This window comes from Mauremys reevesii, linkage group 11, assembly GCF_016161935.1.
Source record: "Mauremys reevesii isolate NIE-2019 linkage group 11, ASM1616193v1, whole genome shotgun sequence".
In the NCBI taxonomy this organism is placed as follows: domain Eukaryota; kingdom Metazoa; phylum Chordata; order Testudines; family Geoemydidae; genus Mauremys; species Mauremys reevesii.
The window spans coordinates 10,208,922-10,225,586 of NC_052633.1; the positions used below are offsets into that span (position 1 = coordinate 10,208,922).

The 16,665-nt window shown below is 41.2% G+C and overlaps 1 protein-coding gene across 10 annotated transcripts in view; it reads left to right on the plus strand.

Annotated features, from left to right (window-relative positions):
* Nucleotides 1-378: 378 nt before the first annotated feature.
* The window catches only part of RBM44 (RNA binding motif protein 44), a 40,583-nt gene continuing 24,296 nt past the window's right edge, over nucleotides 379-16,665 (plus strand). For 3 of the 10 annotated variants that reach the window (XR_005586393.1, XM_039495513.1, XM_039495521.1), the window contains exons 1-5: nucleotides 584-663; nucleotides 1,329-1,496; nucleotides 13,463-15,120; nucleotides 15,253-15,311; nucleotides 15,774-15,950. Coding sequence is in view for 8 of the 10 variants with exons in the window: in XM_039495513.1 (XP_039351447.1) it covers nucleotides 13,579-15,120; nucleotides 15,253-15,311; nucleotides 15,774-15,950 (1,778 nt within the window). In the remaining 2 variants the exon portion in view is untranslated. The other 7 variants (XM_039495514.1, XM_039495517.1, XM_039495515.1 and 4 more) reach the window with 7 other exon arrangements.

Sequence of the window (16,665 nt, forward strand, 5' to 3'; positions counted from 1 at the left end):
CTGTGCCAGCTTTTTAAATTACTCTGCCTGGCTTCAGCATGAAAAATGGAAGCTGCCCTTCACGCCTGTGGGCATAGGACTAGACTTGTGTTCAGAGGCCATCGCCCCCAGCTCTCCCTTCCCTTGAGGGCAAGCCCCATGGTACACAGCTGAGTGGGCTCAGCGGGGGTTTAGGCAGGGGCTTATGTGTCTTGCTGAATTGCAGCCCCTGAAGCCAGCCCAAGTTGCACGGGGTCAGGGGACTGCAGTACCACCATGCACCAGAGACACGTGGAACTAGAGCATGCCCCTCCCCCCACGTGTCAGCCTTCGCGCAGTGTCTTGCGTGGGCTGCCCGCCATTTTGGCTTAAAGGCGCATTCGCAGGGGGCAGGGCGCCTCCCGCCGCCCGCGCGGAGGGTCCAAGCGAGGCCCAGGCGCGTGCCGGGAGCTGCTGCTCACTCGGAGCCCAGCTCCTCCCGCCGCTTTACGAGAATGACCAATCAGGAGATAGAACCATTCTCCTGCCAGCCAATAGGGTGGGTCGCGCGCTGCGCTCCCGGGCCGAGGCTATAAAGAATAGGCGGGCGCGCGCCGCACCCGGGGGCGGGTGAAGGGTTCGTTGGACGTTGGCGGCAGAGAGGCGGCTCGTCCCGTGCAGGCCAGTGTAGTGCCCCTCCCCCAGGTCTGTGCGTGCGCCCCTCGGTGCTTGTGCCGCCCCCCGCCGGGTTGCTGCCCCTCGGGGTGGGCCCTTGGGTGCTTTTACCACCTCCCCAGGTGCCTGTCCCACCTCTGTCCCCTGGGGCGCTCCCCCCCGTGCCTGTCCTGGGGTCTGTGCCCGCCACCCTGGAGCGCCTGTTCTCTGGCCTGCTCCCCTCGCCTGCTGCACCCGCCCCTTGGTCTGTGTGCCCCCTCCCCCACAGCACCCCTTCTGCAGCATCCACCCCGTGGTGCCTCTTCCGCCGCCTCCCGCCACAAGCTGGGAATTGGCCACAGGGGCTTGACAATTGACTCTTGACAATTACCTGTTCTGTTTGTCCCCTCAGGGGCACCTGGCATTGGAAGACAGGACACTGGGCTAGATGGACCTTTGGTCTCACCCAGTATGGCTGTTCTTATGTTCTCCGCCTGCTTATGCCCCCCCCCCCCCACACCCATTCCTGCAACATGTGCTTCCAGGGGTTGGATGCTCATCTGCAAATTGGGGGAGTGGTGTTCAGTTCCCAGATCTGCTACTGACTTCCTGTGTAGCCTTGAGAAGTCCTAAAGTCAGCGGGGTCTACTACACTCCAGACTTAGGTCAGCGTAAGGCAGCTTGTGTCTACACTAAGGGTTTGTTTTTACAACCAGGGAGATGGAAGCTGCTGTAGTCGATGCAGCAGGTGTCAATTTGCTGATCTAGTGAAGACCTGCTAAATCAACAGTAGAGCACTCTCCAGTACTCCAGCTCCCTGAGAAAAGTAAGGGAAGTCAGCCGGAGAGCGTCTCCCATCGACGCAGCACAGTGAAGACACCAGGGTAAGTCGACCTACCCTGCATCGACTCCAGCTAGGTTATTCGCGTAGCTGGAGTAGTGTAAATTAGGTCAACTTACCTCTGTAGTGAAGACAAGCCCTAAAATGTCGCTCCCAGCGATGTCATTCACTTACTACACCAAGTTAATTCCACCTTGGCAAGAGGCATAGCACTTCGGTCAGTGTAGTTAGGTTAATGCAGTGTAGATACTGCGTTGCTTACACTGACTATTGCTGCCTTTCAGAAGTGTCCCACAATGCCCCACACTGATAGTTAATTGGGTGCAAGTGCTCCTGGTGGGTATATCTTTCTATCTTTAATTCTTTACGGAACATAGTGTGGACATGCAAAAGCAATTTAATTACTGTGGTGCCTATAGGTTGATGAAACTTAGATTGACTTATTTTTGTAGTTTAGACTTGCTTTGTGTGCCTTGCTCCCCAATCTTTCCAGTGCGGATAACAGCATTGCCTATGTTGGGGATAAATACATTAAAGCTTCTCAGATGCTCAGGTACTCCAAAAATGGGCTGTGTAAGACCTTAAGCTAGATAAATACACAACAGTGGCATTTTTGCCCCTTCAGCACTCATAATGAGTATCCTTTTATTTCAGTTAAATAATCTAATTTGGATCCGAAACCTGCAAATTGCTGAGTGTGACTGGGTCCCGCATTACAATCAATGGGGTTCCACACCTAATAAATGTTTGGAATAAGGTCTAAATTACATTTCTTAATGAAATTAATAAGTATGTGCCTGTTTGTAAAATAATTGCTTTGAGACAAATATTTGGAGAATCTCAGTCTTCAAAATAAAATATGTTTGGAGTTAATAACTGTTAAACACTAAACATTACTGTACTAGGACATATTGAACAGCTTGTTGAAACAGCGGGGATGATGTGAGTGCCATAGTTACAAAGCTGAATGGACTAAATTTAGAAAGCGTGAAGTAAGATGGGCAGTTGTGATTTCTTTGATTATGTAGAAGTTGTGCCCGGTATGCTTCAGATTAATTGGGGTTGTGTTTCTTGGGTTTTTAGCTTTTTGTTTGGTTTGGAGGTCGGTTTGCAGCACACATCAGAGCTATCCAGTGTCTTGTACATTACTCATTTAAAAAAAATTGGGGGGGAGTATTAAGCGATTTCTTTAAACATCTGGAAAACATACAGCTCTCTGGAAGTGCCATGGGAGACTAAATTTATTGTTAAGACTGTACATAGTATTTATGTTGAAAAGGTTTCCATGTCAGAAGGGGAGACTTTCCTGATAGTTGCCACTTAGATTTTCCCAAATATTCTAAATATCAGATTTTTCAAGACTTTTTATTGAGTTGCTTTTTCCCTATGTTTTTCAGAAGGTCTTGTATCTAAAGGCAACACTGTCTACAGCATAAAATACTGGAAATGGGTGGTTAGACCTTGATCCTGTAATTCATTCTACACAGGCAGACCGCTCCGCCCATGTGGAGCTTCACTGAAATCTGGGGTCTGTCCACTCAACAAGTAGCAGGATCACGGCCTTAGTATTTGTATTTTTGAAACACCAGTACACAATGGGCACCACAGAACTTTTAATGCACTGGAGCAGTGTCCCCACAGCAATTTAGCACACGACAGGTGAAAGCATTGTAGATTTACATCCCTGTTCGCCATGTACATAGTCTCCATGTAGGCATGCCCTAAGGCAGATTCTTCTTCGTGGATCTTTGCCTCCATTTTCAGATTCCTTTTTCATAGAATCATAGACTTTAATGTCAGAAGGGACCATTATGATCATCTAGTCTGACCTCCTGCACAGCACAGGCTACAGAATCTCACCCACCCAGTCCTGTATCAAACCTATCTGAGCCATTGAAGTCCTCAAATCATGGTTTAAAGACTTAAAGGTGCAGAGATCCTTCCAGCAAGTGACCCATGCCCCACGCTGCAGAGGAAGGTGAAAAATCCCCAGGGCTTCTGCCAATTTGCACTGGGGGAAAATATCTTCCCAACCCCAGATATGGCGATCAGCTAAACCCTGAGCATGTTGGGCAAGACTCACCAGCCAGACACCCAGGAAAGAATTCTCTGTAGTAACTCAGATCCCATCCTATCACAAGCCATTGGGCATATTTACCGCTAGTAGTGAAAGACTAATTAATTGCCAAAATTAGGCTGTCCCCCTCCATAAACTTATCAAGCTTAGTCTTGAAGCCAGGTATGTCTTTTGCCCCCACTACTCCCCTTGGAAGGCTGTCCAGAACTTCACTCCTCTGATGGTTAGAAACCTTTGTCTAATTTCATGTCTAAACTTCCTGATGGCCAGTTTATATCCATTTGTTCTTGTGTCCACATTGGTACTGAGCTTAAATAATTCCTCTCCCTCCCTGGTATTTATTCCTTTGATATATTTATAGAGAGCAATCATATCTCCTCAGCCTTCTTTTGGTTAGGCTAAACAAGCCAAACTCTTTGAGTCTCCTTTCATAAGACAGGTTTTCCATTCCTCGGATCATCCTAGTAGCCCTTCTCTGAACCTGTTCCAGTTTGAATTCATCCTTTTTAATCGTGAGAGACCAGAACTGCACACAGTATTCCTGATGAGGTCTCCCCAGTGCCTTGTATAATGGTACTAACACCTTCTTATCTCTACTGGAAATACCTCACCTGATGCATCCCAAGACTGCATTAGCTTTTTTCACAGCCATATCACATTGGCAGCTCATAGTCATCCTGTGATAAACCAATATGCCGAGTTCCTTCTCCTCCTCTGTTACTTCCAACTGATGCCTCCCCAACTTATAACAGTACTTGTTATTAATACCTAAATGCATGACCTTCCACTTTTCACTATTAAATTTCATCCTATTACTATTACTCCAGTTTACAATGTCATCCAGATCTTCCTGTATGATATCCTGGTCCTTTTCTGTACTGGCAATACCTCCCAGCTTTGTGTCTTCCGCAAACTTTATTAGCACATTCCCAGTTTTTGTGCCAAGGTCAGTAGTAAAAAGATGGGTCCCAAAACCGATCCCTGAGGAACTCCACTAGTAACCTCCCTCCAGCCTGACAATTCACCTTTCAGTACGACCTGTTGTAGTCTCCCCTTTAACCGGTTCCTTATCCACCTTTCAATTTTCATATTGATCCCCATCTTTTCCAGTTTAGCTAATAATTCCCCATGTGGAACCGTATCAAATGCCTTACTGAAATCAAGGTAAATTAGATCCACTGCATTTCTTTTGTCTAAAAAATCTGTTACCTTCTCAAAGAAGGAGATCAGGTTGGTTTGGCATGATCTACCTTTTGTAAAACCATGTTGTATTTTGTCCCAATTACCATTGACCTCAGTGTCTTTGACTACTTTTTCCTTCAACATTTTTTTCAAGGCCTTGCATACTACAGATGTCAAATTGACAGGCGTGTAGTTGCCCGGATCACCTTTTCCCCCCTTTTTTAAAGATAGGAACTATGTTAGCAATTCTCCAGTCATACGGTACAACCCCTGAGTTTACAGATTCATTAGAAATTCTTGCTAATGGGCTTGCAATTTCATATGCCAGTTCCTTTAATAGTCTTGGATGAAGATTATCTGGGCCCCCAGATTTCATCCCATTAAGCTGTTCGAGTTTGGCTTCTACATCGGATGTGGTAATATCTACCTCCTTATTCCCATTTGTCATCCTACCATTATCCCTAAGCTCTTCATTAGCCTCATTAAAGACTGAGGCAAAGTGTTTGTTTAGATATTGGGCCATGCCTAGATTATCCTTAACCTCCACTCCATGCTCAGTGTTTAGCGGTCCCACTTCTTCTTTCTCTGTTTTTTTTTCTTATTTATATGGCTATAGAACCTTTTACTATTGCTTTTAATTCCCTTTGCAAGGTCCAACTCTACATGGTTTTTGGCCTTTCTCACTTTATCCCTACAAGTTCTGACCTCAATAAGGTTTCTTTCCTTGCTGATCATTCCCATCTTCCATTCCTTGTAGGATTTCTGCTTTTTCTCTGAGATGCTTGCTCATCCGGCTTGGTCTACAATTCCTGCCTATGAATTTTTTCCCCTTTCTTGGGATGCAGGCTTCTGATAGTTTCTGCAACTTTGACTTGAATTCCAGGCTTCCTCCACCTTTAGATCCCCAAGTTCTTCAGTCCAATCCACTTCCCTAACTAATTTCCTTAATTCTTTAAAGTTAGCCCTTTTGAAATAAAAAACCCTAGTCACAGATCTGTTTTTGTTTATCCTTCCATTTAGTTTAAACTGAATTAGTTCATGATTGCTCGAACCAAGGTTGTCCCCTACAACCATTTCTTCTATGATGTCCTCACTACTCACCAAAACCAAATCTAAAATGGCATCTCCTCTTGTTGGTTCAGCAACTACTTGGTGCAGGATCCATCAACTATCGCATCTAGGAAAATCTGAGCCCTATTATTATTACTAGCACTTGTCCTCCAGTCTATATCTGGGAAGTTAGTCTCCCATGATCAAACAATTCCCATTAGTATTTACTTCATTAAAAAGGTCTCTATCCATATCCATATCAGATCCCAGCGGTCTATAGCACACCCCAAGCACTATCTTAGGGGAGGCTCTAGTAGCTTTCTTCCCCAATGTGATTTTTGCCCAGACAGACTCTATTTTATCCATTCCATCCCTTCTAATTTCATTACAGTCTACCTCATCATTGATATACAATGCTACTCTGCCACTTTTGCCTTTATTTCTGTCTTTCCTAAACAGCACATACCCTTCAATGCCTGTACTCCAGTCATGACTACTATTCCGCCATGTTTCTATTATCTCTATAATATCCGGTTTCACTTCCTGCATCAGTAACTCTAGTTCCTCCATTTTGTTACCTAGGCTCCTCGCATTGGTGTACAAACATCTTAATTCTTGCTGTTTGGCTTCACTCACATTCTTTACCCAATTAGGCCCAGACGTTCTACCCCCAGTATCACCCATTAGAATTGTATCTACAGTACCCTTCCTCCATATGTCCGTTCTGCCCACGACGGTATCCTATCTTGCTTCGTTTTCTTCCCTCTCAATGTTAAAATCCGGCATGGAGATTACCTGGACATCTCCCAACCATCTCCCCCCAATTCCTTACTTAAAGCTCTCGTAATCAGTTGTGCCAGCCTCCATTCTAGAAGTCTATTTCCCTCCCTACTCAGGTGAAGTCCATCCCAAGAGAACAGTCCCTTGTCCATGAATGCCTCCCAGTTGCCATACATCCCAAAGCGCTCCTTATAGCACCACTGCCTGAGCCATCTGTTGATCACCATAATCTTGTCACACCTTTGTTGCCCTTCTCTAGGAACAGGCAGAGTCCCACTCAAGGAAATTGAGGCTCAGGTGATCTTCAGTGTCTTCCCCACCTGGGATAGTCTCCCTTGATACATTCCAGCAAGAATCTAGCCACATCATTTGTTCCCACATGAAGGACAATCAGCGGATTCTTTCCCACTCCCATTAGAATTCTCTTCAGCCTCAGGTCCACATCCCATATTTTAGCACCGGGCAGACAGCACACCCTTCTGTTCACTGGATCACTTCTGGTTACAGGCCTGTCTATTCTTCTCAATAAGGAGTCCCCAATCACCTAGACCTGCCTTTTCCTGGTGACAGTTCGATTCTCCGGTCTATCCCCTGTTCCCTCTGGCTGCAAGTCCTCTAGATTCCTATTCACCCTTGCAATCCTCTGCAGCCCATCCCGTATCCTCCTGGGGCTTATGTTTGATGTCATCTCCATTGACTCATCCCCTCTCCTTATAGGGCTAGCTTCGCTTCTCTTCTTCCTTGCCCTCTCACCTTCAGCGATCATCTGCTGTGCTCCTTGTTCATTTTCCAACTCCGCAAACCTGTTCCTGAGCTCTATTGCTCCTTCACTAGCCTGTCTTTTCCTCTGCCTGGTTTGCATAGTCACATGCTTTCACCATCCACTTTCCTCACCCAGCAGTCTCCCCTCAGAGTTCTTTGGTCCTACTTCCATCTGCAAGTCTGAGCTTTTCTCTTCAGCCTCATCATGTCTCTGCTCCATCATCCATTCGAGCCCCCTTCTACACTCTACCAGAGTTTCCACTTGCATCTCCAGTCCTCGGATCTTTTCTTCCATCAGCTCTATCAGGTAGCACTTCATGCAGACAAAACTCTTTTCAGGTACCCCCTCCAGGATCATGTACATGCCACAGCTTCCACATCCAGTCATCTTCATTGTGTCTTCCACTGCTTCGGTCACTACAGCTGCTGTCTCTGTATCTGTCATAGGCTTCCCACCTAAATCCTGTAAATCTGGGAAACACAAACCAACCCAAAACACCGCCACCGACAGCAAAACAAACCCCCAACAAGCACCAAGACACTGCTAGAACACTGCACGCTCCCTTCAGTAGCCTGTGTGTTCCTCTGCCTGCCTCTTAGTCTTCCCCCAAACTCCCCCTGTAAACTTCCACTCAAACGCCCCTGTTTATAGCTCTGTTTGTTGGTTCCTGTGCCGCTACAGCTGTCTATGCCGCTACCTGACTGGCTGGCTACCTTTATAGGATCCCTAGTCAGAGAAGTCCCATCCCCTAATCAGGGCTCAGCTTCTCTCCCAGCACACTGCCCCTACCAGCCTCCACACATACAAATATAACTACAAATAGATACAAATACCTTCTCCTCCAACAGAAGTCCCACTCAAACTCCCCTGTTTACAGCTCCATTTGCTGACTCCTGTGCCGCTGCAGCTGTCTGTGCCCACCCTGAACCTCTGCAGTTGCTGCAACAAAAGTATAGTCAGCAACGTAGTGAGCAGGGACCTACAACTGATATTGCAGCACAAGTTTTCAGAGGATTAAGTAATAGAAAGACATTTCCCTCTTCTATGTTTACACTATCACTGCTATAAGTATAGCTCAAATTTAATTTAAGGCTTGGATTTTCATTTGAAATATATACTACTGTACATTTGCATGTTCACATAATATTGACAATGTTAGTTTGGTAGTTATGTAGAGTGAGTTAGTAGAAAACAGACATTCAGAAGTCACTTTTTTTTTTAATCCCAGAAGATAAATTTGCTTTTTGTAGATCGTACAGAGGTTAATGCGGGATGAGAGATTTGCCTAAAGATCCTGCTTTTCTGTGTTAATCTTTTAAATTTGATTTTGAGTTACTGTCCTGAGGATGGGGGAAATAATTTATTTTCCATTCCTACAATTTTACTATTTGTTTCCAATGTGCTAGTCAGAAAAGCCTGAAGTATTAGAACTGGGAGATATACCTATTAGTCCTTACCTGTAAATGTAACTAAGCCCTAAAATTAAGGCATTAAAGTTGATGAACAAAATTTAACTGTTTTGTGAGTGGGTAATAAGTTGTACTCCTGTTTAAGATGCGCTGAATTGGGGCCATTATGTTCAAGGATGCTGAGAAATGATTGCACTGGAAAACATAACACAGAATTTCATGACTTTTCATATTTAAAATCTCAACCATAACATTACATTAATGAAGTTCTCTGAATTTATTGTGTAAATATTTGATATTGAAATGAGCTAGTGGGTGGGTGATCAAACGGATTGAACAGTATAAAGTTTTCTGTTTGCCTTATGCATTTACTTATTTCATTGGATTTACAATGATGAAATACAATAGATGAATACAATAGATTATTAAATAAAAAAAGGAAAAAAAGACAGAAATCCCACAAAAATATTTGTGTTGATAATGCATCATATAAAGTAAAAAGGAATGTGTGGCGTCATTTGTGTGCTCAAGTTTCTATATTTAGGTAGTGGTTGTATCTCTTGGGGAATAACAGTTACCAATAACAGCCTTACTTTAGTAAGCAAAATATATTCATTATTTCCTTAGGAAGTAGATAATACTGAAATAATGATATTATCATACAGTGAACAAAAATACAGTAAAATGGAGAAATAGATTGCCTTTGTCAGTGCAGAAATCTGCCCCCACCTTCTCCCTTTGCCACCTCAGTTGTCAGATACTATATCCTTTCTTGTTTTTGTGTCAAAGCTGAGTGTTTCTAATTACTAGATATTAACAATGATGTTTTATGCCCATAAACATGTAAATGATCAAGAAGTAATATGGTGCCAGTTTAAGTAGAACATGAGAGTTTGTGACTGAGTTTCTTTAATCCAGTGTTTTTAACTTTACTAAATTTTACTAATTTTTTGTTTGCATTTCAGGATTCATTGTGCATATAGCTGTTGCTGGCATACTGTCACCAGGTCACATGTGTGGATTAAATGCCACAAATCTTAAATCATGTCGTGTCCATTTTATTTTAATGCAATTTCACCAATAGTGCCGGTGTTGTCTGTAATGCCTGCTATTTCTGAGGGAATCACTTACTCAGCACCCCCTTTATATTTTCATCCGGGAACAACTGCTCCGTTCACTATATTTGAACCACTCTCCAATCTTCTGATATCAAACCCCTATGTATTATTGCCCTCTGTCCAGCAGTTGCTCTTACTCCAGGGGCAATGAGATGTCATTACTGGAGAACTAGTACTACTGCAATGAATGCTTCTGAATACCTGTTCTAGAGAATCATAATGCTTTTTCTAAAACTCCAGGTGAGTTAATTCTGCTTTCATTAGGTTAGTAATGTTCTCTATACAAAAGAACGGGAGTACTTGTGGCACCTTAGAGATTAACAAATTTATTTGAGTATAAGCTTTCATGGGCGACAGCCCACTTCATCAGATGCATAGACTGGAATATACAGCAAGAAGATATTTATACATACAGAGAATATGAAAAGGTGGAAGTAGCAATACCAACTGTAAGAGGCCAATCAATTGAGATGAGCTATCATCAGCAGGAGAAAAAAAACTTTTGAAGTGATAATTGAGATGACCCATAGAAGGTGTGAGGATACATGGGGAAATAGATTCAATTAGTGTAATGGCCCAACCATTCCCAGTCTCTGTTCAAACCTAAGTCAATTGTATTTAATTTGCATATTAATTCAAGTTCAGCAGTCTCTCTTTGGAGTCTGTTTTTGAAGTGTTTTTGTTGTAAAATTGCCACCTTCAAGTCTGTCACTGAGTGGTTAGAGAGGTTGACGTGTTCTCCCACTGGTTTTTTAATGTTATGATTCCTAATGTCAGATTTGTGTCCATTTATTCTTTTGCGTAGAGACTGTCCGGTTTGGCCAATGTATGTAGCAGAGGGGCATTGCTGGCACATGATGGCATATATCATGTTGGTAGATGTGCAGGTGAACAAGCCCCTGATGGCGTGGCTGATGTGATTAGGTCCTATGATGGTGTCACTTGAATAGATATGTGGACAGAGTTGGCATCGGGCTTTGTTGCAAGGATAGGTTCCTGGGTTAGTATTTATGTTGCATGGTGTGCAGTTGGTGGTGAGTATTTGCTTCAGGTTGGGGGGCTGTCTGTAAGCGAGGACTGGTCTGTCTCTCAAGATCTGTGAGAGTGAGGGATCATCTTTCAGGATAGGTTGTAGATCTTTGATGACACACTGGAGAGGTTTTAGTTGGGGGCTGAAGGTGACGGCTAATGGCATTCTGTTATTTTCTTTGTTGGGCCTGTCCTGTAGTAGGTGACTTCTGGGTACTCTTCTGGCTCTATCAATCTGTGTTTTCACTTCAGCAGGTGGGTATTGTCGTTTTAAGAATGCTTGATAGAGATCTTGTAGGTGTTTGTCTGAGTGATTGGAGCAAATGTGATTGTATCTTAGAGCTTGGCTGTAGACAATGGATCGTGTGGTTCATCCTGGATGGAAGCTGGAGGCATGTAGGTAAGTATAGCGGTCAGTAGGTTTCCAATATAGGATAGTGTTTATGTGACCATTGCTTATTAGCACAGTAGTGTCTAGGAAATGGACTGCTTGTGTGGCTTGGTCTAGGCTGAGGTTGATGGTGGGATGGAAATTGTTAAAATCATGGTGGAATTTTAAAGTAACTGATAATGTAGTATAATTAAATATATGGTATTTGAGATTAGTAAGTCAGACGACAAAAATGTATGTCAATTAGCTGCCTCTCTGACCAGTGAACCTATACCATATTTGAAATATTAATATTGTATTTTTCTTTTGAAAAAGTATTTTTAGGCTTTGTGCTAAAGATCAAAATTTATAGCATTACATAGTGTAGATAAAAATTTCAATCAAAATTCTAGGTATTTTTCATCCATGGGAGTCATGACTTCCTGTATAAAGTTCCACCAATCCCTTTTTTACTTTAATCTTCAGGAAGCTGATGCAGGACAGAGCTCACATTCTCATAACTTCGACTTTTGCTTACCAATTCTGGTATTTAGATTCACTTGCTGTGACAAGTGGACCTTTCATTTCCCTTCTTCAGAGCTTGTTTCAGAAGTTAGGGTCAAATCTGTCTTCTAGATCCAGATTCATTCCTTCTACCAATATAGATCTTTGCACCTGGGTAAATATATATTTTTCAAAGCTCAGATGACGTTTAGCAAGTTAGCTTATGACATTTATGACAATCTATCTGTTAGACAAAATGATACTTAAAGTGGTTTCCTATTGAGCCAGAAACAGCGGTATAGCCACTTTAATCTTGCTCTGTTCCAAGCACACTGGACTATTTACTGCCTCTTCAAAAGAAATGTGGGGTGGCTTTCCCCTCTGTTGAGATTAAGCCTTTTGCTGCAGGAGTTTTTCATCGAGTTCTAAGAAGCTTGCTTTTGTTCACCATACTGTAAATAAATAAATAAATAAATAAGCAAAGCACCCTAATTACAGGATATCTTCTCTTTGGGCTTGTGCTCCTAACAAGAGACATGTGAGATTCCCCCTTAGCTCTGAAGATTTTTGGGTTTCCTCAAATTCCAGCTTCCCAGGTGAAACTGCCCCCGCCTCAACACCATGTACAGGTGGTACCAAGAGAAATTTGGCGTGATGCAGCCAATGCTCTTGATCTCTGACCACTTTTCAGCAAAGTCTCTGGCTATTTGGCTCCAGCTGTGTTTTCCCCTGCCTATTGTATTGTTTTATTTTGAGATGTGTTTCAATCTTTTGAGTCATAAGTGGGAATATTTTGGTGACTGTATGTTTAAGGAACAAGAAATTACTTGTAATTTTGTTTCTTTGAAGTTAACTTTTCACAGAATTCCCACTTACCTATCCCAACTCCTCTCACAGTTTGCAGTTCCATTCCAAGTAGATATATTGCTGGTAGGACATTATACCATATCCATCCTTGAAATGAGGAGGTGGCTTTCCGTCAGCACTTGCAGGATTCCTGGTTCTCGGGAGACATAGGACTCCACTCTTTCACTTCTACCTGCCTTTTTTTAGACAAGCTCTACTCATTTAAAATGGTTTCTGGGGTATCAGAAGTCTCCTCTGCCACAACCTTACTCCAATACTGTATCAAAACTATTTTCATGATATCACAACTTCAGTAATGTACGATGTAAATTTCTCACTGTATACCAATAAAAATAGAACTGATGGTTCAGCTAAGAAATAAATATTTCATAGAATCATAGAAGATTAGGGTTGGAAGAGACCTCAGGAGGTCATCTAGTCCAACCCCCTGCTCAAAGCAGGACCAACACCAACTAAATCATCCCAGCCAGGGCTTTGTCAAGCCGAGCCTTAAAAAGTTTTAAGTGTGAGAAAAGTGAGAAGATGGAAAGTTTACTTTGCCTGAGTGATAAGAGAAGGAGCAGTGTTTCATCTAACTGGATTGTTGTGATGCCTGGAATTTTATTAGATAAAATGTGTTTTTATTATACTTAAAATAAGTAAGAATAGCAAATATTTCTGGGGTTTTTCCATGGTTTACCTGATGACTTCTCAGGGAGATTTTCTGTTTTTAGAGAACACACCATACAATCTTGACTATTATCACAACATAGTTGATCACAGCATGATACCACTTCTATGTTATCTGACAAAATGTTTTATACATTGACATTTTTGTGCAGAATAGATAATTTTGAATTTCTCTTCTTATTTTTAATCAGGTGAGAAACCAATAAATAAAAACAAGCTGTTGACTTCAAGATTTTATAGTGAAAGTGAATTGGAGGAAACTGTGTTTGAGCTGATTGCTTCTAGAGACAAATCTGATACTTGGACCATGGAACAAAGAGAAAATATCAGTGATAAGAATAAAACAGGAGTCTTCACTGAGCCATCCTATGCTATAGACAAGTCTGATGAAATTGACTGTGTTGATACTCTGTCCGGTGAACTTGCAGAGGGCATCAACTGCTCTGTTTCAGGCCAGGCATATTCCATAAATGTCTCAGAATTAAAGTTTCCAGATCAAAGCTTAGCTTGTTTCAGTTCATCACTAGATGCAGAACTTGAAACTTACAATAAAATAAGAGAGCGGATTTCCAAAGTGTATGAAGACAAAAGTGAAGTTGGTATGTTGGGAAAAGTCTGCAACAATATGCATTTCAGTTACAAGGAGAGTGATGTAGATGAAGACTCACAACTAGAGTATCACAGTGCTGAAGAGCAAGATTATTCTGGTCAGAATACCTCATATATGCCTTTTATGCAAATTAAAACTCCAAGGACACAAAATTCAGAATTTCTGGAGTTGGTAGAGCCACTTTATGAAGTTATATGTGATGGAGCCATAGGTGGGCAAAATCCTGTTAGCAAATTAGATGATGGTTCTTTTGCCTTGGATTATGGTGCTGTTGATGAGTTTTATAATAAAGCAGCTATACCAGAATTATCAAAAACATCTCAGGACTCCATATCACTGATAGATTACAAAGGCCTGAAATGTGAAACTCATGAAGAGGAACAAACTGAAGATACATACCATAGTATGCTTGCTGAAAATTCATTTGAAAGTGATACTGTTGTGAATAGAGAAAGGGCTTATCAAAAGTCACTCTCCATGAGCAGTTCAGAAAATCAACAAAAGATGGAGGCTGTTTCTTCTTGTGGTGTTGCACAGTCATCACAAATGGCTATAAAAAAGGTGTTTAAAATGAGAGATGGTCACAGCACTAACAGCATGTTACAGAAGCATGGAAATACTTGTGTATTACCATGGGAAAGATCTTCTGTGACATCCACACAGATTTCTATAAAAAATGCAGACAGTTCAATTTCTTGTAGTTGTGAAGAATCATTTTTATCTGCATTTAATTCTGATTGTCATGATTGCAGCCAGAAAACTGTTGAAAGGAAACCAGATTTTTCTTTTGCACTCCCCAGAATTCCAATGAAAGATGGTCAATTGTCTTGTGTAGAAGTTACAGATAAGTATGCTGGTAATAGTACCAGACATCAAGTAGATTTTCCTAACTCAGAAATCAAGTGCCTCACATGCTTGAATAATGTTACAAGTAATAATAAAGTTACAGTTAACCAGACTGTTGATGCAAGTTCTGATTTTAGGGCTTGTTTCACTACAAGCAGAGCTACTAGTGCTAATGCTTCTGTGGTATCTAAAGCAAACAACACAAAGTTAACAATGATGAACAAAATCAAGTCTGAAGAATGGCAGAGTGAGACCTGTAGAAGTATTGCCTGCAATACAGATTTGTCATGTGTAGGTGGCAGTATGGAGCAGATTGCCTCATGGTTTACTGAGACATGGGAAAATTGTATCTACAGTGAAATCCCAGCAACTGAATGGAATTCACAAATTAAGGTAATTTCAAGCTCACTGAGCAACATGAAATAAACTTGGTTTTTAAAACAAAATAATTATATTTGTAACTCTTTCAATGTCAGTAAATGCAGATTGTGTAATTATTTTCTTTTAAATGATTATTGTTTCTAGGATCCTTTGGAGTTGAAAAATAAGTTGAGTGTCAGAGATTTAAGAGAAAATCCTGACAGGTATGTCATAAATTGTAAATATTTGCATTTCTGGATGCTCAGTGGTAAATGTAGAATTTACTTAATAGTTTTCAGGTTCTCTGAATAAGCAAATTAAGAATTCAACAAAAACATTATTTAGAATGCTTGCACTGAAGATTAACAGAGCCCACTGAGCTTCATATCATTTTTATGACAGCACTTTCTGCATAAAGATGACTAGAGTGGTAGTGCCATTTCCTCTTCTTAGTTAGGGATCAATATAACATGAAAGCCACCATGCTTGATACTGCGCAGTACTGTATTTCCTATTTGGCTAGTTGAAAGAAGGAATTAACTGATTCTAAGTTTCAAGTTTTCCTTCTAAAATGTAGTCAGAAATACTTTCTGAAAGTTATACAAATGTCAAGATAATACATACACAATAAATTAAGAAGTATTCTGTTGCTTAATCAATTCAATAATATATTTTTCCTTTTAAAGAATGTTTCATCTTCGCAAAGAAATTGAGAAGAATTATTCATCAAGCTGTTGTAGGATGATGCTGCAGAGAGCTGTAAAAGCAGAATTGCAGCTTCTAAGAACTCACTATTGGCTGTGTCATCAGCACTGCTGGAAGATTTACAGACTTGTTATGGAAGAAAGAGAATGTTTTAACAGGCATGCATTAATTTTATTTCTCTTGAATAAAACAGATATGTAATATTCTCAATAGGATAGAATTTAAGAAATCCAGCTTCTCGTTAATCTAAAGAGAGCAACAGCAAATGCTTTCCTAAAATCCATTTGCGCGTCAACCAAATAAGTGTTACTTATTTGATAGTATCTTGTGAAATTAAAATATTCCAAATCTAATTAATATTAGTCACTGCTATGAAAAATACTGTATGCATTCTTGTACACATGTCGTTGTAATATATATTGAAATACACTCACTGGACCAGTTAATCAGTTCTGCTGAAGACATATTCTTAGGGTGTAATGCCAAAACATCAGAGTATTTTGACCCAATCAGAAGATGGTGGTGTTTGTCACAGAGCTCAAATTGCTAGTAATAATTGGCCTAATTCTTTATTTAATTTGTCCCTGCAGTAATATTTTGTGTTTTGTTTAAGTACTGTTGGAAGGGCATTAGTTGCTGAATAGGACTGCTTTATTATAGGTGGAACAGGTAGTGATGCATATAGTTGAGATTGCCTGACACTTTCCATTATTACATCCTGTTTTCAGTTGCTTTTCACTTTGTCATACTTTAACCATTCAGCCTGAAATTTTCCATAATAGGTGTTTGCCTCAGGCTGTGCATGTGCTTTGAAAATTTCTGCTAAATCAGTTCACTTGTTTCCAAGAACAAAGTTACAGGAAAGTCTTTGCA